This window comes from Salvelinus namaycush, chromosome 11 (assembly GCF_016432855.1).
Source record: "Salvelinus namaycush isolate Seneca chromosome 11, SaNama_1.0, whole genome shotgun sequence".
In the NCBI taxonomy this organism is placed as follows: Eukaryota; Metazoa; Chordata; class Actinopteri; order Salmoniformes; family Salmonidae; genus Salvelinus; species Salvelinus namaycush.
In genome coordinates this window covers 44,898,424-44,925,760 of record NC_052317.1, presented here as the reverse complement: position 1 = coordinate 44,925,760, position 27,337 = coordinate 44,898,424, and the positions used below count along the sequence as shown (strand labels likewise).

Below are 27,337 nucleotides of genomic sequence, written 5' to 3'. Positions count from 1 at the left end.
TCCCGTACACATTCGTCCCCTACACATTCATCCCCTACACATTCATCCCTTACACATTCATCCCCTACACATTCATCCCTTACACATTCAACAGTAGGTACTATACAGTAGACAGAAACATTCAACTGTAAGTACCATCCCAATAAAACAATGACTTCCCAATAAAACAATGCCATCCCAATAAAACAATGACTTCCCAATAAAACAATGCCATCCCAATAAAACAATACCATCCCAATAAAACAATACCATCCCAATAAAGCAATATCATCCCAATAAAACAACGCCTTCCCAATAAAACAATGCCATCCCAATAAAACAATACCATCCCAATAAAACAATACCATCCCAATAAAACAATGCCATCCCAATAAAACAATACCATCCCAATAAAACAATGGGGGAAAGGAAAGGGGGACACCTAGTCAGTTGTACAACTGAATACATTCAACTGAAATGTGTCTTCTGCATTTAACACAACCCTACTGAATCAGAGAGGTGCGGGGGGATGCCTTAATCGACATCCACGTGTACGGAGACGCTGTGAGTCAATACCATCCCAATGGAGAAATGCCATCCCAATAAAATAATGCCATCCCAATAAAATAATGCCATCCCAATAAAACAATGCCATCCAAATAAAACAATACCATCCCAATAAAACAATACCATCCCAATAAAACAATGCAATCCCAATAAAACAATACCATCCCAATAAAACAATGCCATCCCAATAAAACAATGCCTTCCCAATAAAACAATACCATCCCAAAAAAACAATACCATCCCAATAAAACAATGCCTTCCCAATAAAACAATACCATCCCAATAAAACAATACCATCCCAATAAAACAATACCATCCCAATAAAACAATACCATCCCAATAAAACAATACCATTCCAATAAAACAATGCCATCCCAATAAAACAATGCCATCCCAATAAAACAATGCCTTCCCAATAAAACAATGCCTTCCCAATAAAACAATACCATCCCAATAAAACAATGCCATCCCAATAAAATAATACCATCCCAATAAAACAATGCCTTCCCAATAAAACAATGCCATCCCTCCAAAATAATGCCATCCCAATAAAACAATGCCATCCCTCCAAAATAATGCCATCCCAATAAAACAATGCCATCCCTCCAAAATAATGCCATCCCATTGAACAATTTTGATACAATTCATCATCCTCCTCCTCACCATAGGTGGGTCTGAAATGTATTTCCTGTGTGTTTTCACTAGTTCTTGTGTGTTTTTAAACACCCAGGACCTGGTAGACTACTACAAGCAACATTCTCTGAGGGAGGGCTTCAAGAGTCTGGACACAACACTGCAGGTACCATTCAGGGAGCCAGGCAACGGGAACAACATGCCCCAAGGCATCCGACACACTGGCACTGGTGAGTACAGGACAGATCCCTATCCCCACTAACATAATGGTCTAATGCCTCTACACCTGCATTGCTTGCTGTTTGGGGTTTTAGGCTGGGTTTCTGTACAGCACTTTGAGATATCAGCTGATGTAAGAAGAGCTTTATAAATACATTTGATTTGATTTGATTTAATGCACACTGGCACTAGTGAACACAGTGTGAACACCACCGGTAGTCGCTTAATGGTCTAGTACAGTAATTGGTGAGTACAGGAGGCAACTGAATCCCATCACCACCATATATATCTTGTTTTTGTATTTTGAAATGTTTAATTCAAATCACTTCCTGAATTGACCCCCAACACTCGTTGGAATGTGTTCAAAGAAGAGAGTCCTGAAATTAGGATGTCTGAATGTTCTCATGGTTTTATATCCAACAAGATATCACAGACTCACGTCATTGCTCTCTCTGTTTATATCACAGCACAGCCAGAGAACATTGTACATGTGTACAGAAAATATACATGCTTACGCTCACTGCTTGCACAACCAACTCCCAATTTTCAAACAAAAAAATATTGTTGTTCAATTAAATAAAATCTGCTTTTAGCACTTACGCTTATTAAACACTCCAGTGAAAAATTGTGTTATATCCAAATCACAGCCCTGTTTTTGACTTACTGTATTTAAGTGGTAATTTGACTCTCAAGAGGAACACATCATGCTATCAGTATTCCATGAAACACCTAATAGTCGTCTATTGAAATGTTTCCTTTTGTTTAGTTCGATTAGGAAACAAGCACACATTTGCCCAGACAGTGACTGTAAATACGCAGGCTTCTTTCGCCTCTGCAAATCATCCTCCTCCACAGCCTGCTTTTAGCACAGTGAGATTTAGAAATGGCCACCTGCCTGCCTTTTTCTAATATTCAACTGTACATATTCAGATATTCAAATGTAGATATTCAACTGTAGATATTCAGATATTCAACTGTACATATTCAGATATTCAACTGTAGATATTCAGATATTCAACTGTAGATATTCAGATATTCAACTGTACATATTCATATATTCAACTGTACATATTCAGATATTCAACTGTACATATTCAGATATTCAACTGTACATATTCAGATATTCAACTGTACATATTCAGATATTCAACTGTACATATTCAGATGTTCAACTGTAGATATTCATATATTCAACTGTACATATTCAGATATTCATTCGTGTCTAGATCTTGTAACACATGGAAATGAAGGCCGTAGATATGGCCAGACTGGAATATTTGACTTTCCGTCAGCTCTGATATGGCCAGACTGGAATATTGGGCTTTCCCTCAGCCCTGATATGGCCAAATTGGAATATTGGACTTTCCGTCAGCCCTTATATGGCCAGACTGGAAAATTTGACTTTCCGTCAGCCCTGATATGGCCAGACTGGAATATTTGACTTTCCCTTAGCCCTGATATGGCCAGATTGGAATATTTGACCTTCCCTCAGCCCTGATATGGCCAGATTGGAATATGTGAACTTCCCTCAGCCCTGATATGGCCAGATTGAAATATTTGACTTTCCCTCAGCCCTCATATGGCCAGATTGGAATATTTGACTTTCCCTCAGCCCTCATATGGCCAGACTGGAATATTTGACTTTCCCTCAGCCCTGATATGGCCAGACTGGAATATTTGAATTTCCCTCAGCCCTGATATGGCCAGACTGGAATATTTGACCTTCCCTCAGCCCTGATATGGCCAGATTGGAATATTTGACCTTCCCTCAGCCCTGATATGGCCAGACTGGAATATTTGACTTTCCCTCAGCCCTGATAGGGCCAGACTGGAATATTTGACTTTCCCTCAGCCCTGATATGGCCAGATTGGAATATTTGACCTTCCCTCAGCCCTGATATGGCCAGACTGGAATATTTGACTTTCTGATACTGTAAATATACAGGCTGTGATGAAGTCAGTGATATGTAGGCCTAGTCAATACGTAGCTATGTATGTATCTAAGCCAGTCAACAGTCAATACCACTCTCCACAGCCTCAGAGAGCTCTACAAGATGCCAGTGATCTTAGTCAGTAGAAGAAGCAGCAGCGGTATGAGCAGCGCTCAGCACCCAGGCATTATGAATCAATGTATTGCTTTGCTCCAGTTCAAAACAGCAGCACAACAACAACTACAACCAAATCTTACCTATTCCGTTCACGGCGCACTACTTTTGACCAGGGTCCGTAGGGGTCATGTGATCACCCTGTTGCAGGATAACTTTCCTGTCTATCTGAGGTTTAAAAAGGCTTCTGGGGGTGGTAATTTTCACTTTAAAATTTCAGAATTGATTTCCCCCCCCTTAGGACCAAACCCTACATAAAATGGCCATGAATTATAATCCACATAATTATTCACAGTTCCTGTTGCTGCAGGATTATTTTCCTGCTTTTGCAAACTGGCTCAAATTAAGATCCTACACCTGTAATAAGGAATAGGGTGATATTTATGATGTACCCCTGGTAGTGCACTATATAGGGAATAGGGTTCCATTTTGGGATGTACCCCTGGTAGTGCACTATATAGGGAATAGGGTTCCATTTTGGGATGTACCCCTGGTAGTGCACTATATAGGGAATAGGGTTCCATTTTGGGATGTACCCCTGGTAGTGCACTATATAGGGAATAGGGTTCCATTTTGGGATGTACCCCTGGTAGTGCACTATATAGGGAATAGGGTTCCATTTTGGGATGTACCCCTGGTAGTGCACTATATAGGGAATAGGGTTCCATTTTGGGATGTACCCCTGGTAGTGCACTATATAGGGGATAGGGTTCCATTTTGGGATGCACATTAAGCTAACTGATGCTCCAGACTGAAGCAGCAGCACTCTGTAACACCCAGTGAAAAGGAGGAGGACACACAGTGTGTGTGTGTGTGTGTGTGTGTGTGTGTGTGTGTGTGTGTGTGTGTGTGTGTGTGTGTGTGTGTGTGTGTGTGTGTGTGTGTGTGTGTGTGTGTGTATGTGTGTCCATGTGTGTGTGTATGTGTGTGTGTTTGTGTGTGTGTGTGTCTCCCAATGAATGTATATATGAATGGACAAAGTCATTGATAACGTTCCTATTTGTATTTTTGTGTTTATTATGGCTCCCCATTCGTTCCTGCCAAGGCAGCAGCTACTCTTCCTGGGGTTTATTATGAATCATTATGGATCATGAGAGATTGACATGCATATCATCAATGTTAGTTCTCTGTATACATTTAAGGGCCAGCCGTGCTGCCCAGTTCTGGGCCAATTGTGATTTTCCTAAGTCTCTCTTTGTGGCACCTGACCACACGGCTGCACTGTAGTCCAGGTGCGACAAAACTAGGGCCTGTAGAACTAGGGCCTGTCTTGTTGATAGTGTTCTCCCCATCTTAGCTACTGTTGTATCAACATGTTTTGACCATGACAGTTTACAATCCAGAGTAACTCCAAGCAGTTTAGTCACCTCAAATTTCCACAGTATTCATTACAATATTTAGTTCACGTTTCGGGTTTAGTGAATGATTTGTACCAAATATGTGCTTTTAGTTTTTGAAATATTTTTATGACTACCTTATTTCTTGCCACCCATTCTGAAACTGACTGCAGGTCTTTGTTAAAGTGTTGCAGTAATTTCACTCGCTGTAGTAGCTGACTTGTGTAGTGTTGAGTCATCCACAGACATAGACACAATGGCTTTACTCAAAGACAGCTTTCCTGGGGAATTCCTGACTCTACCTGGATTATGTTGGAGGGGCTTCCATTAAAGAACACACTCTGTGTTCTGTTAGATAGGTATCTCTTTATCCACAACATAGCAAGGGGTGTAAAGCCATAACGCATACGTTTTTCCAGGAACAGACTATGATCAATAATGTCAAAAGATGCACTAAAAGACTAATAAAACAGCTCCCACAATCTTTTTATCATCAGTTTCTCTCAGCCAATCATCAGTCATTTGTGTCAGTTCTGTGAATGTCCTTCCCTATAAGCGTGCTGAAAGTCTGTTGACAATTTCTTTACTGTAAAATAGCATTGTATCTGGTCAAACACAATTTTTCCAAAAGTTTGCTAAAGGTTTATAAAGCGGCCTTAATGTTCTTGGGTAGCGGAATTACTTTTGCTTCCCTCCAGGCCTGAGGGCACACACTTTCCGGTAGGCTTAGATTGAAGATGTGGCAATATCGTCCTCTATTATCCTCAATAATTTTGTTGTCAGACCAAATTACTTATATCATTGTTGAGAAACAACAATAATTGTTTTCACCTCTGTTCACACTCACTTTTCAGAAATCAAAATTACAATGCTTGTCTTTCATAATTTGGTCAGTTATGTTTGGTTGGATGTGTAGTGTCGGCGTTTGTTGCTGGCATGTCATGCCTAAGTTTGCTAATGTTGCCGAAAAATCATTAAAGTAGTTGGCAATATCAGTGGGTTTTGTGATGAATGACTCATCTGATTCAATGAATGACAGAGCTGAGTTTGCCTTTTTGCCCAAAATTTCACTGAAAGTGCTGCAAAGCTTTTTATGATCATTCTTTATATAATTTATCTAAAGGATAGTAACTTTATTTTATCTTTGTTTCATAGTGTAGTTTCTTCTTCGTTTTATTCAGTTTAGTCATATGATTTCTCAATATCCAGTACGTTTGCCAATCGGTTGTGCAGTGAGACTTATTTGTTATTGGTGTTGCCTCATCCCTCTCAACCGTGCATTTGTTCGATGATGGTTGGGATGAGGGGTAAAGGATAGCTGAACGTGACGGTGGTTTTATTCAGAGTTCGATAATCAATGCAAGGGTGCAGTCCCCCATCTTTCTTCTTAACAGAAAATAGGCTTGAGGAGGCTGGTGACGTAGAGGAGCGGATACAACTCTGCTGGAGGCTCTCCTGTACGTAGGTCTCCGGATAGGAGAGAGAATAGACTTGTCCTCTCGGGAGGGCTGCGCCAGACAGCAGGTCAATGGCACAGTCCCAGGTTCGATGAGGAGGCTGGGTCTTGGAGAAAACCCGGTGCAGATCCTGGTATTCCTCTGGTAACTCCACTTGAGGGGCGTGGTCCGGACTTTCCACCGTAGTGGTGTTGACAGACACTACCTCCCCTGACACTTCTGGATTGGAGAATTCCCTGGCCATGATTGCATGCGTGTCCACGCAATCATGGGTGAACAGGGAGTGGAGGAGGGGGCTGAGCACGCACCCTTGTGAGGCCCCCTGTGTTGAGGATCAGCGTAGTGGAGGTATTGTTGACTACCTTTTCCACCCGTCAGGTTTTCCAGGACCCAGTTTCACAGGGCGGGGTAGAGACCCAGGATCTCAAGCTTAATGATGAGTTTGGAGGATACTATGGTATTGAATGCTGAGCTGTAGTCAATGAACAGCATTCTTACAGTATTCCTCTTTTCCAGATGGGATAGGGCAGCGTGCAGTGCGATGGCGATTACATCGTCTGTGGATCTATCAGGGTGGTATGCAAATTGAAGTGGGTCTAGGGTGTCAAATAAGGTGGAGGTGATATGATTCTTAACGAGCCTCTCAAAGCACTTCATGATGACAGAAGTGACTGCGATAGTCAATTAGTTCAGCTACCTTTGCTTTCTTGGGTACAGGAACAATGGTTGACATCTTGAAGCAAGTGGGAACAGCAGACGGATAGGGAGAGATTGAATATGTCCACAAAAATTCAAGCTAGCTTTATTTAACAAGGCAAGTCAGTTAAGAACAAACTCTTATATAAAATGACAGCCTAGGAACAGTGGGTTAACTGCCTTGTTCAGGGGCAGATTGACAGATTATTAGCTTGTCAGCTCAGGGATTCGATCTAGCAACCTTTTGATTACTGGCCCAACGCTCTAACCACTAGGCTACCTGCCGCACCAAGGTTTTGCGAGGGTTAACATGCTTAAATGTCTGACTCACGTCATTATGGGGTATTGTGTGTAGACTGATGAGTTAATATAACAATTTAAACAATTTAAGAATAATGCTGTAATGTAAAAAAATGTGGAAAAGGTCAAGGGGTCTGAATATTTTCCAAATGCACTGTACATTTGCTTGATCTTGAACTGAGCCTCAATCCAAATTGCACCTGCTTCTAGTACTTCGTTGGTTGGATGCACCAAGCTTGGCACACGTGTATTTGGGGAGTTTCTCCCATTCTTCTCTGCATATCCTCTCAATCTCTATCAGGTTGGATGGGGAGCAACGCTGCACAGCTATTTTCAGGTCTCTCCAGAGATGTTTGATCGGGTTCAAGTCCGGGCTTTGGCTGGGCCACTCAAAGACATTCAGAGACTTGTCACAAAGCCACATCTGCGTTGTCTTGGCTGTGTGCTTAGGGTTATTGTCCGGCTGGAAGGTGAACCTTCGCCCCAGTCTGAGGTCCTGAGCACTCTGGAGCACGTTTTCATCAAGGATCTCTGCACTTTGCTCCGTTAATCTTTCCCTCGATCCTGACTAGTCTCCCAGTCCCTGCCACTGAAAAACTTCCCCACATCATGATGCTGCCACCACCATGCTTCACCGTAGGGATGGTACCAGGTTTCCTCCAGACGTGACGCTTGGCATTCAGGCCAAAGAGTTCAATCTTGGTTTCATCAGACCAGAGAATCTTGTTTCTCATGGTCTGAGAGTCCTTTGGGTGCCTTTTGGCAAACTCCAAGTGGGCTGTCATGTGTCTTTTACTGAGGAGTGGTTCCATCTGGCCACTCTACCGTAAAGGCCTGATTGGTGGAGTGCTGCAGAGATGGTTGTCCTTCTGGAAGTTTCTCCCATCTCCATAGAGAAACTCTGGAGCTCTGTCAGAGTGACCATCGTGTTCTTGGTCACCTCCCTGACCAAGGCCCTTCACCCCCGATTGCTCAGTTTGGCCAGGCGGCCAGCTCTAGGAAGAGTCTTGGTGATTCCAAACTTCTTCCATTTAAGAATGATGGACGCCACTGTGTTCTCGGGGACCTTCAACGCTGCAGACATGTTTTTGTACCCTTATATAGATCTGTGCCTCAACATAATCCTGTCTCGAAGCTCTACGGACAATTCCTTCGACCTCATGGCTTGGTCTTTGCTCTGACATGCACAGTCAACTGTGGGACCTTATATAGACAGGTGTGTACCTTTCCAAATCATGTCCAATCAATTGAATTTACCACAGGTGGACTTCAATCAAGTTGTAGAAACATCTCAAGGATGATCAATGGAAACAGGATGCACCTCAAAGGGTCTGAATAATTATGTAAATAAGGTATTTCAGTTTTATTTTTTTATTATAGATTTGCTTACATTTCTAAAAACCTGACGTAACATAATGTGGAAAACAGATGCACAAAGTCAAATCTCAAATTAAGCACTGCACGGGGTTCCAGTACCGAGTCGATGTGCAGGGGTACTAGGTAATTGAGCTAGATATGCACTGTACATATAGGTAGGGTTAATGTGACGAGGCAACAGGATAAATAATAAGCAGTAGCTACAGTGTTTGTGTTTATTTAAAAGAGGGTCAATGCAGATTGTCCAGGTAGCCATTTGTTAACTTTTAACTAACTATGTATCTGTTGTTGTGTAATATGGCTGCTTGGAATATTATGGTTATAGCACAGTTGTAACGGTTGTCCGAAGAGGAGGAGTAGGGATTGGACCAAAGCGCAGCGTGGAATGTAGACATAATTAAGTTTATTAAAGTAAAGACGAAAACCGAAAACACTTCAACCAACTACAAAATAACAAACGAACGTAGACAGACCTGAACCATGAGAACTTACATATAACACGAAGAACGCACGAACAGGTACAGACTACAACAAACGAACGAACAAACCGAAACAGTCCCGTGTGGTGCAACATACACAGACACAGGAGACAATCACCCACAAACAAACAGTGTGAACAGCCTACCTTTATATGGTTCTCAATCAGAGGAAACGTCAAACACCTGTCCCTGATTGAGAACCATATAAGGCTAATTACAAATGACCTAAACATAGAAACACAAAACATAGAATGCCCACCCCAACTCACGCCCTGACCAACTAAACACATACAAAAATAACAGAAAACAGGTCAGGAACGTGACAACAGTAATGTTATAGCAGATAGCTATGTAACTATCTAGCTTGGGGGGCAGAAGCTGTTCAGGGTCTTGTTGGTTCCAGGCTTGGTGCATCGGTACCGTTTGCAATTCGGAGAGAACAGACAAGGGTGGCTGGAGACTTTGACCACTTTTAGGGCCTTCCTCTGACACCACCTGGTATAGAGTTCCTGGATGGCTGGGAGTTCGGCCCCAGTGATACAATGGGCCGTACGCACTACCCTCTGTAGCGCTTTGTGGTCAGATGTCAAGCAGTTGCCATATAAAGCGGTGATGCAAACAGTTAGGATGCTCACAATGGTGCAGCTGTAGAACTTTTTGAGGATCTGAGGGCCCATGACAAATCTTTTCAGCCTCTTGAGGGGGAAGAGGCGTTGTCGTGCCCACTTCACAACTGTGTTGGTGTGTATGAACCATGTTAATTCCTTAGTAATGTGGACACAAAGGAACTTGAAGCTCTCGACCCGCTCCACCACAGCCCCGCTGACGTGGATGGGGGTGTGCTCGGCCCTCCGTTTCCTGCAGTCCACGATCAGCTCCTTTGTCTTGCTGACGTTGAGGGAGAGGTTGTTGTCCTGGCACCACACTGCCAAGTCACTGACCTCCTCACTGTAGGCTGTTTCATCGTTGTCGTTGATCAGGCCAACCACCATCGTCAGCAAACTTAATGATGGAGTTGGAGTCGAGCACGGCCATGCAGTCGTGGGTGAACTAGGAGTACGGGAGGGGACTAAGCTCAGACCCGGGAGGTGCACCTGTGTTAAGAGTCAGCTTGGCGGTTGTGTGGTTGCCTACCTTCACCACCTGGGGATTGCTAGCGCACGTCTAAATTCTCAAACTAAATACACACTGCAATTCCAACCACAAAACCTCTTTGCTTTGATTTTAAGCCTCAAAATACAACAACTTGCCTAGCTAACAGCTAAATCTTTGTTTTTGACTTTGTTATAATTCGAATTCTATTTTCGAGGCTCGACATGTTGTTATGGAAAATATTAATGTTATTTCCAACAACCAACAAGCAACTCCTCCGTAAATCCAGCTGCATATTAAACGTTGAGATTGCCGAAAGGCCATTTCCTTTGGCAATGACGTAGTATAATGTCAGCTAAACAGACAGGAACCCAGACTAGTGACAGTCCCCTCCTGGATCAAGATCTCTGTTGCCTAAATGGTTTTGTGGGTAAACAAATTAACAATATTAGCAATAGGAACAAACACATGTAAGGAAAACAACAATGAAGGCAATGCGAGCCCCAGCCAGAAAATGTGCCAGGGGGGAAAGTTTGTGTAAGACTGCGCAAATGTCGACATACTTGATCTCCGGAAACACTGGGGAAGCACCTGCCACTCACTACAGCACCAATCCCTCACTACAGCGACTGCCAATCACTACAGCGCCAGTCCCTCACTACAGCGCCAATCCCTCACTACAGCGCCAGTCCCTCACTACAGCGCCAGTCCCTCACTACAGCGCCAGTCACTCACTACAGCACCAGTCCCTCACTACAGCGCCAGTCCCTCCCTACAGCACCAGTCCCTCACTACAGCGCCAGTCACTCACTACAGCACCAGTCACTCACTACAGCGCCAGTCCCTCACTACAGCGCCAGTCCCTCACTACAGCGCCAGTCCCTCACTACAGCGCCAGTCACTCACTACAGCGCCAGTCACTCACTACAGCGCCAGTCACTCACTACAGCGCCAGTCCCTCACTACAGCGCCAGTCACTCACTACAGCGCCAGTCACTCACTACAGCGCCAGTCCCTCACTACAGCGCCAGTCACTCACTACAGCGCCAGTCCCTCACTACAGCGCCAGTCACTCACTACAGCGCTAGTCCCTCACTACAGCGCCAGTCCCTCACTACAGCGCCAGTCTCTCACTACAGCGCCAGTCACTCACTACAGCGCCAGTCCCTCACTACAGCGCCAGACCCTCACTACAGCGCCAGTCCCTCACTACAGCGCCAGTCCCTCACTACAGCGTCAGTCCCTCACTACAGCGCCAGTCCCTCACTACAGCGCCAGTCCCTCACTACAGCGCCAGTCCCTCACTACAGCGCCAGTCCCTCACTACAGCGCCAGTCCCTCACTACAGCGCCAGTCCCTCACTACAGCGCCAGTCCCTCACTACAGCGCCAGTCCCTCACTACAGCGCCAGTCACTCAATACAGCGCCAGTCCCTCACTACAGCGTCAGTCCCTCACTACAGCGCCAGTCCCTCACTACAACGCCAGTCCCTCACTACAGCGCCAGTCCCTCACTACAGCGCCAGTCCCTCACTACAGCGCCAGTCCCTCACTACAGCGCCAGTCCCTCACTACAACGACTGCCACTCACTACAGCGCCGGTCCCTCACTACAGCGCCGGTCCCTCACTAAAGCGCCGGTCCCTCACTACAGCGCCGGTCCCTCACTCCAGCGCCGGTCCCTCACTACAGCGCCAGTCACTCACTACAGCGCCAGTCCCTCACTACAGCGCCAATCCCTCACTACAGCACCAGTCACTCACTACAGCGCCAGTCCCTCACTACAGCGCCAGTCCCTCACTACAGCGCCAGTCCCTCACTAGAGCGCCAGTCCCTCACTACAGCGCCAGTCCCTCACTACAGCGCCAGTCCCTCACTACAGCGCCAGTCCCTCACTACAGCGACTGCCAATCACTACAGCGCCAGTCCCTCACTACAGCGCCAGTCCCTCACTACAGCGCCAGTCCCTCACTACAGCGCCAGTCCCTCACTACAGCGCCAGTCCCTCACTACAGCGCCAGTCCCTCACTACAGCGACTGCCAATCACTACAGCGCCAGCCCCTCACTACAGCGCCAGTCCCTCACTACAGCGCCAGTCCCTCACTACAGCGCCAGTCCCTCACTACAGCGCCAGTCCCTCACTACAGGGCCAGTCCCTCACTACAGCGACTGCCAATCACTACAGTGACTGCCAATCACTACAGCGAATGCCCCTCACTACAGCGCCAGTCACTCACTACAGCGCCGGTCCCTCAATACTCAATACAGGCATCTGCACCTGTGTGCGTGCATGTGTTTCCATTAAAGTATGTGTGTCAGTGGAGGCTGCTGATGGGAGGACGGTTCATAATAATGGAATGGTATCATCAACATCAACCACATGGTTTCCGTTCCAGTGACACCATTCCAGCCATTATTCCCCTCAGCACAGCCTCCACTGGTGTGCGGCTATCGATGTGTGTGTGTTGGTTAGGCAGCGGTAGAACCATATTGACCTGTGTTTGTTTATCCCTGTGGGAGTGGGTGTAAGCCAGGGAACCATATTGACCTGTGTTTGTTTATCCCTGAGGGAGTGGGTGTAAGCCAGGGAACCATATTGACCTGTTTGTTTATCCCTGAGGGAGTGGGTGTAAGCCAGGGAACCATATTGACCTGTGTTTGTTTATCCCTGAGGGAGTGGGTGTAAGCCAGGGAACCATATTGACCTGTGTTTGTTTATCCCTGAGGGAGTGGGTGTAAGCCAGGGAACCATATTGACCTGTGTTTGTTTATCCCTGAGGGAGTGGGTGTAAGCCAGGGAACCATATTGACCTGTGTTTGTTTATCCCTGAGGGAGTGGGTGTAAGCCAGGGAACCATATTGACCTGTGTTTGTTTATCCCTGAGGGAGTGGGTGTAAGCCAGGGAACCATATTGACCTGTTTGTTTATCTCTGAGGGAGTGGGTGTAAGCCAGGGAACCATATTGACCTGTGTTTGTTTATCCCTGTGGGAGTGGGTGTAAGCCAGGGAACCATATTGACCTGTGTTTGTTTATCCCTGAGGGAGTGGGTGTAAGCCAGGGAACCATATTGACCTGTGTTTGTTTATCCCTGAGGGAGTGGGTGTAAGCCAGGGAACCATATTGACCTGTGTTTGTTTATCCCTGAGGGAGTGGGTGTAAGCCAGGGAACCATATTGACCTGTTTGTTTATCTCTGAGGGAGTGGGTGTAAGCCAGGGAACCATATTGACCTGTGTTTGTTTATCCCTGTGGGAGTGGGTGTAAGCCAGGGAACCATATTGACCTGTGTTTGTTTATCCCTGAGGGAGTGGGTGTAAGCCAGGGAACCATATTGACCTGTGTTTGTTTATCCCTGAGGGAGTGGGTGTAAGCCAGGGAACCATATTGACCTGTTTGTTTATCTCTGAGGGAGTGGGTGTAAGCCAGGGAACCAATATTGACCTGTGTTTGTTTATCCCTGAGGGAGTGGGTGTAAGCCAGGGAACCATATTGACCTGTGTTTGTTTATCTCTGAGGGAGTGGGTGTAAGCCAGGGAACCATATTGACCTGTGTTTGTTTATCCCTGAGGGAGTGGGTGTAAGCCAGGGAACCATATTGACCTGTTTGTTTATCACTGAGGGAGTGGGTGTAACCCAGGGAACCATATTGACCTGTTTGTTTATCCCTGAGGGAGTGGGTGTAAGCCAGGGAACCATATTGACCTGTTTGTTTATCCCTGAGGGAGTGGGTGTAAGCCAGGGAACCATATTGACCTGTGTTTGTTTATCACTGAGGGAGTGGGTGTAAGCCAGGGAACCATATTGACCTGTTTGTTTATCCCTGAGGGAGTGGGTGTAAGCCAGGGAACCATATTGACCTGTTTGTTTATCTCTGTGGGAGTGGGTGTAAGCCAGGGAACCATATTGACCTGTTTGTTTATTCCTGAGGGAGTGGGTGTAAGCCAGGGAACCATATTGACCTGTGTTTGTTTATCTCTGAGGGAGTGGGTGTAAGCCAGGGAACCATATTGACCTGTGTTTGTTTATCCCTGAGGGAGTGGGTGTAAGCCAGGGAACCATATTGACCTGTTTGTTTATCCCTGAGGGAGTGGGTGTAAGCCAGGGAACCATATTGACCTGTGTTTGTTTATCCCTGAGGGAGTGGGTGTAAGCCAGGGAACCATATTGACCTGTGTTTGTTTATCCCTGAGGGAGTGGGTGTAAGCCAGGGAACCATATTGACCTGTTTGTTTATTCCTGAGGGAGTGGGTGTAAGCCAGGGAACCATATTGACCTGTGTTTGTTTATCCCTGAGGGAGTGGGTGTAAGCCAGGGAACCATATTGACCTGTTTGTTTATCCCTGAGGGAGTGGGTGTAAGCCAGGGAACCATATTGACCTGTTTGTTTATCTCTGTGGGAGTGGGTGTAAGCCAGGGAACCATATTGACCTGTGTTTGTTTATCCCTGAGGGAGTGGGTGTAAGCCAGGGAACCATATTGACCTGTGTTTGTTTATCCCTGAGGGAGTGGGTGTAAGCCAGGGAACCATATTGACCTGTTTGTTTATCCCTGAGGGAGTGGGTGTAAGCCAGGGAACCATATTGACCTGTTTGTTTATCACTGAGGGAGTGGGTGTAAGCCAGGGAACCATATTGACCTGTGTTTGTTTATCACTGAGGGAGTGGGTGTAAGCCAGGGAACCATATTGACCTGTTTGTTTATCCCTGAGGGAGTGGGTGTAAGCCAGGGAACCATATTGACCTGTTTGTTTATCACTGAGGGAGTGGGTGTAAGCCAGGGAACCATATTGACTTGTTTGTTTATCACTGAGGGAGTGGGTGTAAGCCAGGGAACCATATTGATCTGTTTGTTTATCCCTGAGGGAGTGGGTGTAAGCCAGGGAACCATATTGACCTGTTTGTTTATCACTGAGGGAGTGGGTGTAAGCCAGGGAACCATATTGACCTGTTTGTTTATCCCTGAGGGAGTGGGTGTAAGCCAGGGAACCATATTGACCTGTTTGTTTATCACTGAGGGAGTGGGTGTAAGCCAGGGAACCATATTGACCTGTTTGTTTATCCCTGAGGGAGTGGGTGTAAGCCAGGGAACCATATTGACCTGTGTTTGTTTATCCCTGAGGGAGTGGGTGTAAGCCAGGGAACCATATTGACCTGTTTGTTTATCACTGAGGGAGTGGGTGTAAGCCAGGGAACCATATTGATCTGTTTGTTTATCCCTGAGGGAGTGGGTGTAAGCCAGGGAACCATATTGACCTGTTTGTTTATCTCTGAGGGAGTGGGTGTAAGCCAGGGAACCATATTGACCTGTTTGTTTATCACTGAGGGAGTGGGTGTAAGCCAGGGAACCATATTGATCTGTTTGTTTATCCCTGAGGGAGTGGGTGTAAGCCAGGGAACCATATTGACCTGTTTGTTTATCACTGAGGGAGTGGGTGTAAGCCAGGGAACCATATTGACTTGTTTGTTTATCACTGAGGGAGTGGGTGTAAGCCAGGGAACCATATTGATCTGTTTGTTTATCACTGAGGGAGTGGGTGTAAGCCAGGGAACCATATTGACCTGTTTGTTTATCACTGAGGGAGTGGGTGTAACCCAGGGAACCATATTGACCTGTGTTTGTTTATCCCTGAGGGAGTGGGTGTAAGCCAGGGAACCATATTGACCTGTTTGTTTATCCCTGAGGGAGTGGGTGTAAGCCAGGGAACCATATTGACCTGTTTGTTTATCCCTGAGGGAGTGGGTGTAAGCCAGGGAACCATATTGACCTGTTTGTTTATCTCTGAGGGAGTGGGTGTAAGCCAGGGAACCATATTGACCTGTTTGTTTATCACTGAGGGAGTGGGTGTAAGCCAGGGAACCATATTGACCTGTGTTTGTTTATCACTGAGGGAGTGGGTGTAAGCCAGGGAACCATATTGACCTGTTTGTTTATCTCTGAGGGAGTGGGTGTAAGCCAGGGAACCATATTGACCTGTTTGTTTATCCCTGAGGGAGTGGGTGTAAGCCAGGGAACCATATTGACCTGTTTGTTTATCTCTGAGGGAGTGGGTGTAAGCCAGGGAACCATGTTGACCTGTTTGTTTATCCCTGAGGGAGTGGGTGTAAGCCAGGGAACCATATTGACCTGTGTTTGTTTATCCCTGAGGGAGTGGGTGTAAGCCAGGGGACCATATTGACCTGTTTGTTTATCACTGAGGGAGTGGGTGTAAGCCAGGGAACCATATTGCGGAGTTGACTTGGGCTAGGGTGCACAATACGACCAGTCTGGCTATTCAGCCTCTCTGATGGGAACAGACGTGTGTGTGTGTGTGTGTGTGTGTGTGTGTGTGTGTGTGTGTGTGTGTGTGTGTGTGTGTGTGTGTGTGTGTGTGTGTGTGTGTGTGTGTGTGTGTGTGAGAGAGAACAGAAGTCACTGTTTGTGTGGTGGGAATTGCAGCCATCTGTATTTGACAGACCCGATGCTGGACTAAGGTTGTTACCTCATGCTGGCACGCTGGAGTGTGCGTGTGTATGACTGGTGGGTTGGCATTGAGAAAGATTTGACTTGCATAAAAGTCACACACACACACACACACACACACACACACACACACACACACACACACACACACACACACACACACACACACACACACACACATACACACACACAAAATAAAAGAGGAACCAAACCCCCTTTTATTCTTGGACAGTATAGGATGTCAAGGCTTAGAACAATGGAGATGGTTCTACACGTGTAGAATCTTCATTTGAGACAGTCTGCTAAAAGCAGGAAAATAATCCTGCAGCAACAGGACATTTGAATTAATTATTATTTTAATGAATGGACATTTTTCTAGGGGTTGATACATTTTTCATAAAGGAAAATAAACTCAGAAATGTCAAACTGGAAATTAAAAACTTTGGAAGCCTTTTTACATGTGTCATTTAGCAGATACTCTTATCCAGATCCACTACAGTAGTGAGTCATTTAGCAGACTCTCTTATCCAGATCCACTTACAGTAGTGAGTCATTTAGCAGACTCTCTGATCCAGATCCACTACAGTAGTGAGTCATTTAGCAGACGCTCTTATCCAGATCCACTACAGTAGGGAGTCATTTAGCTGGTGCTCTTATCCAGATCCACTACAGTAGTGAGTCATTTAGCAGACTCTCTTATCCAGATCCACTACAGTAGTGAGTCATTTAGCAGACTCTCTTATCCAGATCCACTACAGTAGTGAGTCATTTAGCAGACTCTCTTATCCAGATCCACTACAGTAGGGAGTCATTTAGCAGACTCTCTTATCCAGATCCACTACAGTAGGGAGTCATTTAGCAGACTCTCTTATCCAGATCCACTACAGTAATGAGTCATTTAGCAGACTCTCTTATCCAGAGCCACTACAGTAGTGAGTCATTTAGCAGACTCTCTTATCCAGATCCACTTACAGTAGTGAGTCATTTAGCAGACTCTCTTATCCAGATCCATTACAAATGGATTTGCATTTAGCAGACTCTCTTATCTTGATCCACTACAGTAGTGAGTCATTTAGCTGGTGCTCTTATCCAGATCCACTTACAGTAGTGAGTCATTTAGCAGACTCTCTTATCCAGATCCACTACAGTAGTGAGTCATTTAGCAGACTCTCTTATCCAGATCCACTTACAGTAGTGAGTCATTTAGCAGACTCTCTTATCCAGATCCACTACAGTAGTGAGTCATTTAGCAGACTCTCTTATCCAGATCCACTTACAGTAGTGAGTCATTTAGCAGACTCTCTTATCCAGAACCGCTTACAGTAGTGAGTCATTTAGCAGACTCTCTTATCCAGATCCACTTACAGTAAGTAGTGAGTGCATGCATTTCATTCCCGTGGGAATCTAACCACCCTGGCTGAGCCACAGGAGACCATTTTAAACGTCAAATACACAATAAGCTTTGCATTTATGTATTGCAGTAAAATTCTCCTGCAACCGTGTGGTCAAATTAAGATTCTACATCTGTATACAGTACAAGTACAATGACTAACAACACAAAAATGGTTGCTGAATTGTTTGGCACTTTCAATGTTTTGCTCACTAACTCTTCTCCCATCAGCTTTTGCTAGTCTTTTATGATGTTGCTAACTTTTCCCAACTCTCTCTCCCTCTGCTCTCTCTGAAACTTGTTTACATTGCTTGTGTTCTCTCTCCCCATCTCTCTCTCTCTCTCTCTCTCTCTCTCTCTCGCTCTCTCTCTGTTGGTCCCATGTTTTATGAGCTGAAATAAAGATCCCAGACATTTTCCATACGCACAAAAAAGCTTATTTCTCTAAAATATTTTGCACACCTTTGTTTACATCTCTGTTAGTGAGCATTTCTCCTTTTGCCCAGATAATCCATCCACCTGACAGGTGTGGCATATCAAGAAGCTGATTAAACGGCATGATCGTAACACACATGCACCTTGTGCTGGGGACAATAAAAGGCGAGTTTTGAGGGAGCGTAAAATTGTTATGCTGACTGCAGGAATGACTACCAGAGCTGTTGCCAGAGAATGGAATGTTCATTTCTCTACCATAAGCCGCCTCCAACATTGTTTTAGAAAATTTGGCAGTAGGTCCAACAGTACGCTAGCCCAGGACCTCCACATCCGGGCTTATTCACCTGCGTGATCGTCTGGGACCAGCCACACGGACATCTTATGAAATTGAGGAGTATTTCTACCTGTAATAAAACAATGTTGTGATTGGCTAGGCCTGACTCTCAAGTGGGTGGGCCTATACCCTTCCTGGCCCACCCATGGCTGTGCCCCTGCCCAGTCATAGATCTCTCTCTTATTGTTTACATTGCCAAAGCAAGTGAAATAGATAATAAACAAAAGTGAAATAAACCCAGCAAAAAATGTACAATCAACATTTGCACATTGTCATAACACTGTATATAGCGATAATACGACATTTGAAATGTCTCTATTCCTTTTGAAACTTTTGTGAGTGTAAAAACTCTCTCTCTCTCTCTCATCCATACTTTTTCTCCCTCACCACCTCTTTCTCTCTGAACATTCTGAACGTCTCTGTAGTCTGTCCTCCTGGCAGCTGGGGCTTTGTTCCTCCCTCCTCCTCTCCTTTCTGGTCAGGTACAGGTGCACTCTTTCTACTCTTTCTGTGTTCTACTTTTCTTTCTACAGCTTCTCTAGTCACTGTAGCTTACCTCATGCATTTCAAGTGTGTGTGTGTGTGTGTGTGTGTGTGTGTGTGTGTGTGTGTGTGTGTGTGTGTGTGTGTGTGTGTGTGTGTGTGTGTGTGTGTGTGTGTGTGTGTGTGTGTGTGTGTGTGTGTGTGTGTGTGTGTGTGTGCCAAAGGAGGTTGGTGGGAGGACCAATAGGAGGACATTGTAATGTCTGGAATGGAATGAACGGGGTTTCCATGCGTTTGATGTGTTTGATATCATTTCATTATTCCATTCCAGCCATTAGAATGAGCCCGTCCTCCTATAAGCACCTCATCACCAGCCTCCTCTGGTGTGTACTAACGAGCCTGTTGTTGTTTGTGCCAGTGTTCTCTCCCAGGGTGGTGGGCATCGCGTTGGCACGCTACGACTTCAGCTCCAGAGACACCAGAGAGCTGTCTCTACAAGAGGGCGACATAGTCAAGATCTACACCAAGATGGCTAACGGCTGGTGGAAGGGGGAGGTCAACGACAGGGTGAGTTAATATCTCTGGTGGAAGGAGAGAGGTCAACGGCAGGGTGAGTTTACATCTCTGGTGGAAGGGAGAGGTCAACGGCAGGGTGTGTTTATATCTGGTGGCAGGAGAGGTCAACGGCAGGGTGTGTTTATATCTCTGGTGGAAGGGAGAGGTCAACGGCAGGGTGAGTTAATATCTCTGGTTGAAGGGAGAGGTCAACGACAGGGTGTGTTTATATATCTGGTGGAAGGGAGAGGTCAACGGCAGGGTGTGTTTATATATCTGGTGGAAGGGAGAGGTCAACGGCAGGGTGTGTTTATATATCTGGTGGAAGGGAGAGGTCAACGGCAGGGTGTGTTTATATATCTGGTGGAAGGGAGAGGTCAACGGCAGGGTGAGTTTATATCTCTGGTGGAAGGGAGAGGTCAACGGCAGGGTGAGTTTATATCTCTGGTGGAAGGGAGAGGTCAATGGCAGGGTGAGTTTATATCTCTGGTGGAAGGGAGAGGTCAACGGCAGGGTGAGTTTATATCTCTGGTGGAAGGGAGAGGTCAACGGGAGGGTGAGTTAATTTCTCTGATGAAAGGGAGAGGTCAACGGCAGGGTGAGTTTATATCTCTGGTTGAAGGGGGAGGTCAACGGCAGGGTGTGTTTATATCTCTGGTTTAAGGGAGAGGTCAACGGCAGGGTGAGTTTATATCTCTGGTGGAAGGGAGAGGTCAACGGCAGGGTGAGTTTATATCTCTGGTGGAAGGGAGAGGTCAACGGCAGGGTGAGTTTATATCTCTGGTGGAAGGGAGAGGTCAACGGCAGGGTGAGGTTATATATCTGGTGGAAGGAGAGGTCAACGACAGGGTGAGTTTATATCTCTGGTGGAAGGAAGAGGTCAACGGCAGGGTGTGTTTATATCTCTGGTGGAAGGGAGAGGTCAACGTCAGGGTGTGTTAATATCTCTGGTGGAAGGGAGAGGTCAACGGCAGGGTGAGTTTATATCTCTGGTGGAAGGGAGAGATCAACGGCAGGGTGAGTTTATATCTCTGGTGGAAGGAAGAGGTCAATGGCAGGGTGAGTTTATATCTCTGGTGGAAGGGAGAGGTCAACGGCAGGGTGTGTTTATATATCTGGTGGAAGGGAGAGGTCAACGGCAGGGTGTGTTTATATCTCTGGTGGAAGGGAGAGGTCAACGACAGGGTGAGTTTATATCTCTGGTGGAAAGGAGAGGTTAACGCCAGGGTATGTTAATATCTCTGGTGGAAGGGAGAGGTCAACGGCAGGGTGAGTTTATATCTCTGGTGGAAGGGAGAGGTCAACGGCAGGGTGAGTTTATATCTCTGGTGGAAGGGAGAGGTCAACGGCAGGGTGAGTTTATATCTCTGGTGGAAGGGAGAGGTCAACGGCAGGGTGAGTTTATATTTCTGGTGGAAGGGAGAGGTCAACGGCAGGGTGAGTTTATATCTCTGGTGGAAGGGAGAGGTCAACGGGAGGGTGAGTTAATTTCTCTGATGAAAGGGAGAGGTCAACGACAGGGTGAGTTTATATCTCTGGTTGAAGGGGGAGGTCAACGGCAGGGTGTGTTTATATCTCTGGTTTAAGGGAGAGGTCAACGGCAGGGTGAGTTTATATCTCTGGCGGAAGGGAGAGGTCAACGGCAGGGTGTGTTTATATCTCTGGTGGAAGGGAGAGATCAACAACAGGGTGTGTTTATATATCTGGTGGAAGGGAGAGGTCAACGGCAGGGTGTGTTTATATCTGGTGGAAGGGAGAGGTCAACGGCAGGGTGAGTTTATATCTCTGGTGGAAGGGAGAGGTCAACGGCAGGGTGAGTTTATATCTCTGGTGGAAGGGAGACGTCAACAGCAGGTTGAGTTTATATCTCTGGTGGAAGGGAGAGGTCAACGGTAGGGTGTGTTTATATATCTGGTGGAAGGGAGAGGTGAACGGCAGGGTGAGTTTATATCTCTGGTGGAAGGGAGAGGTCAACAGCAGGGTGAGTTTATATCTCTGGTGGAAGGGAGAGGTCAACGGCAGGGTGAGTTAATTTCTCTGATGAAAGGGAGAGGTCAACGGCAGGGTGAGTTTATATCTCTGGTTGAAGGGGGAGGTCAATGGCAGGGTGTGTTTATATCTCTGGTTTAAGGGAGAGGTCAACGGCAGGGTGTGTTTATATCTCTGGTGGAAGGGAGAGGTCAACGGCAGGGTGAGTTAATTTCTCTGATGGAAGGGAGAGGTCAACGGCAGCGTGAGTTTATATCTCTGGTTGAAGGGGGAGGTCAACAGCAGGGTGAGTTTATATCTCTGGTTGAAGGGGGAGGTCAACGGCAGGGTGAGTTTATATCTCTGGTGGAAGGAGAGAGGTCAACGGCAGGGTGAGTTTACATCTCTGGTGGAAGGGAGAGGTCAACGGCAGGGTGTGTTTATATCTGGTGGCAGGAGAGGTCAACGGCAGGGTGTGTTTATATCTCTGGTGGAAGGGAGAGGTCAACGGCAGGGTGAGTTAATATCTCTGGTTGAAGGGAGAGGTCAACGACAGGGTGTGTTTATATATCTGGTGGAAGGGAGAGGTCAACGGCAGGGTGTGTTTATATATCTGGTGGAAGGGAGAGGTCAACGGCAGGGTGTGTTTATATATCTGGTGGAAGGGAGAGGTCAACGGCAGGGTGTGTTTATATATCTGGTGGAAGGGAGAGGTCAACGGCAGGGTGAGTTTATATCTCTGGTGGAAGGGAGAGGTCAACGGCAGGGTGAGTTTATATCTCTGGTGGAAGGGAGAGGTCAATGGCAGGGTGAGTTTATATCTCTGGTGGAAGGGAGAGGTCAACGGCAGGGTGAGTTTATATCTCTGGTGGAAGGGAGAGGTCAACGGGAGGGTGAGTTAATTTCTCTGATGAAAGGGAGAGGTCAACGGCAGGGTGAGTTTATATCTCTGGTTGAAGGGGGAGGTCAACGGCAGGGTGTGTTTATATCTCTGGTTTAAGGGAGAGGTCAACGGCAGGGTGAGTTTATATCTCTGGTGGAAGGGAGAGGTCAACGGCAGGGTGAGTTTATATCTCTGGTGGAAGGGAGAGGTCAACGGCAGGGTGAGTTTATATCTCTGGTGGAAGGGAGAGGTCAACGGCAGGGTGAGGTTATATATCTGGTGGAAGGAGAGGTCAACGACAGGGTGAGTTTATATCTCTGGTGGAAGGAAGAGGTCAACGGCAGGGTGTGTTTATATCTCTGGTGGAAGGGAGAGGTCAACGTCAGGGTGTGTTAATATCTCTGGTGGAAGGGAGAGGTCAACGGCAGGGTGAGTTTATATCTCTGGTGGAAGGGAGAGATCAACGGCAGGGTGAGTTTATATCTCTGGTGGAAGGGAGAGGTCAATGGCAGGGTGAGTTTATATCTCTGGTGGAAGGGAGAGGTCAACGGCAGGGTGTGTTTATATATCTGGTGGAAGGGAGAGGTCAACGGCAGGGTGTGTTTATATCTCTGGTGGAAGGGAGAGGTCAACGACAGGGTGAGTTTATATCTCTGGTGGAAAGGAGAGGTTAACGCCAGGGTATGTTAATATCTCTGGTGGAAGGGAGAGGTCAACGGCAGGGTGAGTTTATATCTCTGGTGGAAGGGAGAGGTCAACGGCAGGGTGAGTTTATATCTCTGGTGGAAGGGAGAGGTCAACGGCAGGGTGAGTTTATATCTCTGGTGGAAGGGAGAGGTCAACGGCAGGGTGAGTTTATATTTCTGGTGGAAGGGAGAGGTCAACGGCAGGGTGAGTTTATATCTCTGGTGGAAGGGAGAGGTCAACGGGAGGGTGAGTTAATTTCTCTGATGAAAGGGAGAGGTCAACGACAGGGTGAGTTTATATCTCTGGTTGAAGGGGGAGGTCAACGGCAGGGTGTGTTTATATCTCTGGTTTAAGGGAGAGGTCAACGGCAGGGTGAGTTTATATCTCTGGCGGAAGGGAGAGGTCAACGGCAGGGTGTGTTTATATCTCTGGCGGAAGGGAGAGATCAACGACAGGGTGTGTTTATATATCTGGTGGAAGGGAGAGGTCAACGGCAGGGTGTGTTTATATCTGGTGGAAGGGAGAGGTCAACGGCAGGGTGAGTTTATATCTCTGGTGGAAGGGAGAGGTCAACGGCAGGGTGAGTTTATATCTCTGGTGGAAGGGAGACGTCAACAGCAGGTTGAGTTTATATCTCTGGTGGAAGGGAGAGGTCAACGGTAGGGTGTGTTTATATATCTGGTGGAAGGGAGAGGTGAACGGCAGGGTGAGTTTATATCTCTGGTGGAAGGGAGAGGTCAACAGCAGGGTGAGTTTATATCTCTGGTGGAAGGGAGAGGTCAACGGCAGGGTGAGTTAATTTCTCTGATGAAAGGGAGAGGTCAACGGCAGGGTGAGTTTATATCTCTGGTTGAAGGGGGAGGTCAATGGCAGGGTGTGTTTATATCTCTGGTTTAAGGGAGAGGTCAACGGCAGGGTGTGTTTATATCTCTGGTGAAAGGGAGAGGTCAACGGCAGGGTGAGTTAATTTCTCTGATGGAAGGGAGAGGTCAACGGCAGCGTGAGTTTATATCTCTGGTTGAAGGGGGAGGTCAACAGCAGGGTGAGTTTATATCTCTGGTTGAAGGGGGAGGTCAACGGCAGGGTGAGTTTATATCTCTGGTGGAAGGGAGAGGTCAACGGCAGGGTGTGTTTATATCTGGTGGAAGGAGAGGTCAACGGCAGGGTGAGTTTATATCTCTGGTGGAAGGGAGAGGTCAACGGCAGGGTGTGTTAATATCTCTGGTGGAAGGGAGAGGTCAACGGCAGGGTGAGTTTATATCTCTGGTGGAAGGGAGAGGTCAATGGCAGGGTGAGTTAATATCTGGTGGAAGGGAGAGGTCAACGCCAGGGTGAGTTAATATCTCTGGTGGAAGGGAGAGGTCAACGGCAGGGTGAGTTTATATCTCTGGTGGAAGGGAGAGGTCAACGGCAGGGTGAGTTTATATCTCTGGTGGAAGGGAGAGGTCAACGGCAGGGGGAGTTTATATCTCTGGTGGAAGGGAGAGATCAACATCAGGGTGAGTTTATATCTCTGGTGGAAGGGACAGGTCAACAGCAGGGTGAGTTTATGTCTCTGGTGGAAGGAGAGATCAACAGCAGGGGGAGGTTATATCTGGTGGAAGGGAGAGGTCAACAGCAGGGTGAGGTTATATCTGGTGGAAGGGAGAGGTCAACGGCAGGGTGAGTTTATATCTCTGGTGGAAGGGAGAGGTCAACAGCAGGGTGAGTTTATATCTCTGGTGGAAGGGAGACGTCAACAGCAGGTTGAGTTTATATCTCTGGTGGAAGGGAGAGGTCAACGGTAGGGTGTGTTTATATATCTGGTGGAAGGGAGAGGTGAACGGCAGGGTGAGTTTATATCTCTGGTGGAAGGGAGAGGTCAACAGCAGGGTGAGTTTATATCTCTGGTGGAAGGGAGAGGTCAACGGCAGGGTGAGTTAATTTCTCTGATGAAAGGGAGAGGTCAACGGCAGGGTGAGTTTATATCTCTGGTTGAAGGGGGAGGTCAATGGCAGGGTGTGTTTATATCTCTGGTTTAAGGGAGAGGTCAACGGCAGGGTGTGTTTATATCTCTGGTGGAAGGGAGAGGTCAACGGCAGGGTGAGTTAATTTCTCTGATGGAAGGGAGAGGTCAACGGCAGCGTGAGTTTATATCTCTGGTTGAAGGGGGAGGTCAACAGCAGGGTGAGTTTATATCTCTGGTTGAAGGGGGAGGTCAACGGCAGGGTGAGTTTATATCTCTGGTGGAAGGGAGAGGTCAACGGCAGGGTGTGTTTATATCTGGTGGAAGGAGAGGTCAACGGCAGGGTGAGTTTATATCTCTGGTGGAAGGGAGAGGTCAACGGCAGGGTGTGTTAATATCTCTGGTGGAAGGGAGAGGTCAACGGCAGGGTGAGTTTATATCTCTGGTGGAAGGGAGAGGTCAATGGCAGGGTGAGTTAATATCTGGTGGAAGGGAGAGGTCAACGCCAGGGTGAGTTAATATCTCTGGTGGAAGGGAGAGGTCAACGGCAGGGTGAGTTTATATCTCTGGTGGAAGGGAGAGGTCAACGGCAGGGTGAGTTTATATCTCTGGTGGAAGGGAGAGGTCAACGGCAGGGGGAGTTTATATCTCTGGTGGAAGGGAGAGATCAACATCAGGGTGAGTTTATATCTCTGGTGGAAGGGACAGGTCAACAGCAGGGTGAGTTTATGTCTCTGGTGGAAGGAGAGATCAACAGCAGGGGGAGGTTATATCTGGTGGAAGGGAGAGGTCAACAGCAGGGTGAGGTTATATCTGGTGGAAGGGAGAGGTCAACAGCAGGGGGAGGTTATATCTGGTGGAAGGGAGAGGTCAACAGCAGGGGGAGTTTATATCTCTGGTGGAAGGGAGAGATCAACAGCAGGGGGAGGTTATATCTGGTGGAAGGGAGAGGTCAACAGCAGGGGGAGGTTATATCTGGTGGAAGGGAGAGGTCAACAGCAGGGGGAGTTTATATCTCTGGTGGAAGGGAGAGGTCAACAGCAGGGTGAGGTTATATCTGGTGGAAGGGAGAGGTCAACAGCAGGGGGAGTTTATATCTGGTGGAAGGGAGAGGTCAACAGCAGGGTGAGGTTATATCTGGTGGAAGGGAGAGATCAACAGCAGGGGGAGTTTATATCTCTGGTGGAAGGGAGAGGTCAACAGCAGGGTGAGTTTATATATCTGGTGGAAGGGAGAGATCAACAGCAGGGGGAGTCTTTCATCCCACTTTAATTGAAACATGACTTCCGTCCGTCTGTGAAAGGTCATGTTCTCCCTGCCGGTGAATCCAACGTTCCTGATCTTTATCTAGACGATAATGGATGTTGTTTCAGTGATCTTTCCCATATGATTTCCAGTTTTTTTGTTTCCATTGTTGGCAGGTGGGCTGGTTTCCCTCTACATATGTAGAAGAGGAAGACTGAGCTGGTTGGTTAAACCTCCGTTCTCAGGTGACACGGCTACAGTCCACACTGCACTACTGCTCCAGACATCCTCCAGGCTGTGGGGCTCCAGCATCCTGGCACTCTGATCGAACTCAGACAAGACAAAAGCCCCAAGCCAGACAGATGGAAGTAGAAAAGGCCCTCTATCCTCACCCATCCTTACCCTACCTCACCCATCCTCACCCTACCTCACCCATCCTCAACACACCCCTCCTCACCTCTCCCATCCTCACCCCGCCCCACCTCACCCCTACTCACCCCTCCCATCCTCACCCCTCCTCACCCTTCCTAACCCCTCTCCACCTCATCCCCTCCTAACCCCACCCATCCTCACGCCTCCCAACCTTAACCCCTCCCCACCCATCCTCACCCATCCTCACCCCTCCCCACCTCATCTCCTCCTCATCCCTCCCTACCTCATCCCCTCCTCACCCATCCCATCCTCACCCCTCCCCACCTCACCCCTCCCATCC

At 47.0% G+C, this 27,337-nt stretch overlaps 1 protein-coding gene across 1 annotated transcript in view; it reads left to right on the top strand.

Annotated features, from left to right (window-relative positions):
• Positions 1-26,843, top strand: part of vav3b (vav 3 guanine nucleotide exchange factor b) — a 140,628-nt gene extending 113,785 nt beyond the window's left edge. Inside the window, exons 25-27 of the mRNA XM_039003302.1 lie at positions 1,277-1,409; positions 19,761-19,909; positions 26,802-26,843. Coding sequence (XP_038859230.1) covers positions 1,277-1,409; positions 19,761-19,909; positions 26,802-26,843 — 324 coding nt within the window. The remainder of the gene's footprint in view (positions 1-1,276; positions 1,410-19,760; positions 19,910-26,801) is intronic.
• Positions 26,844-27,337: the final 494 nt, after the last annotated feature.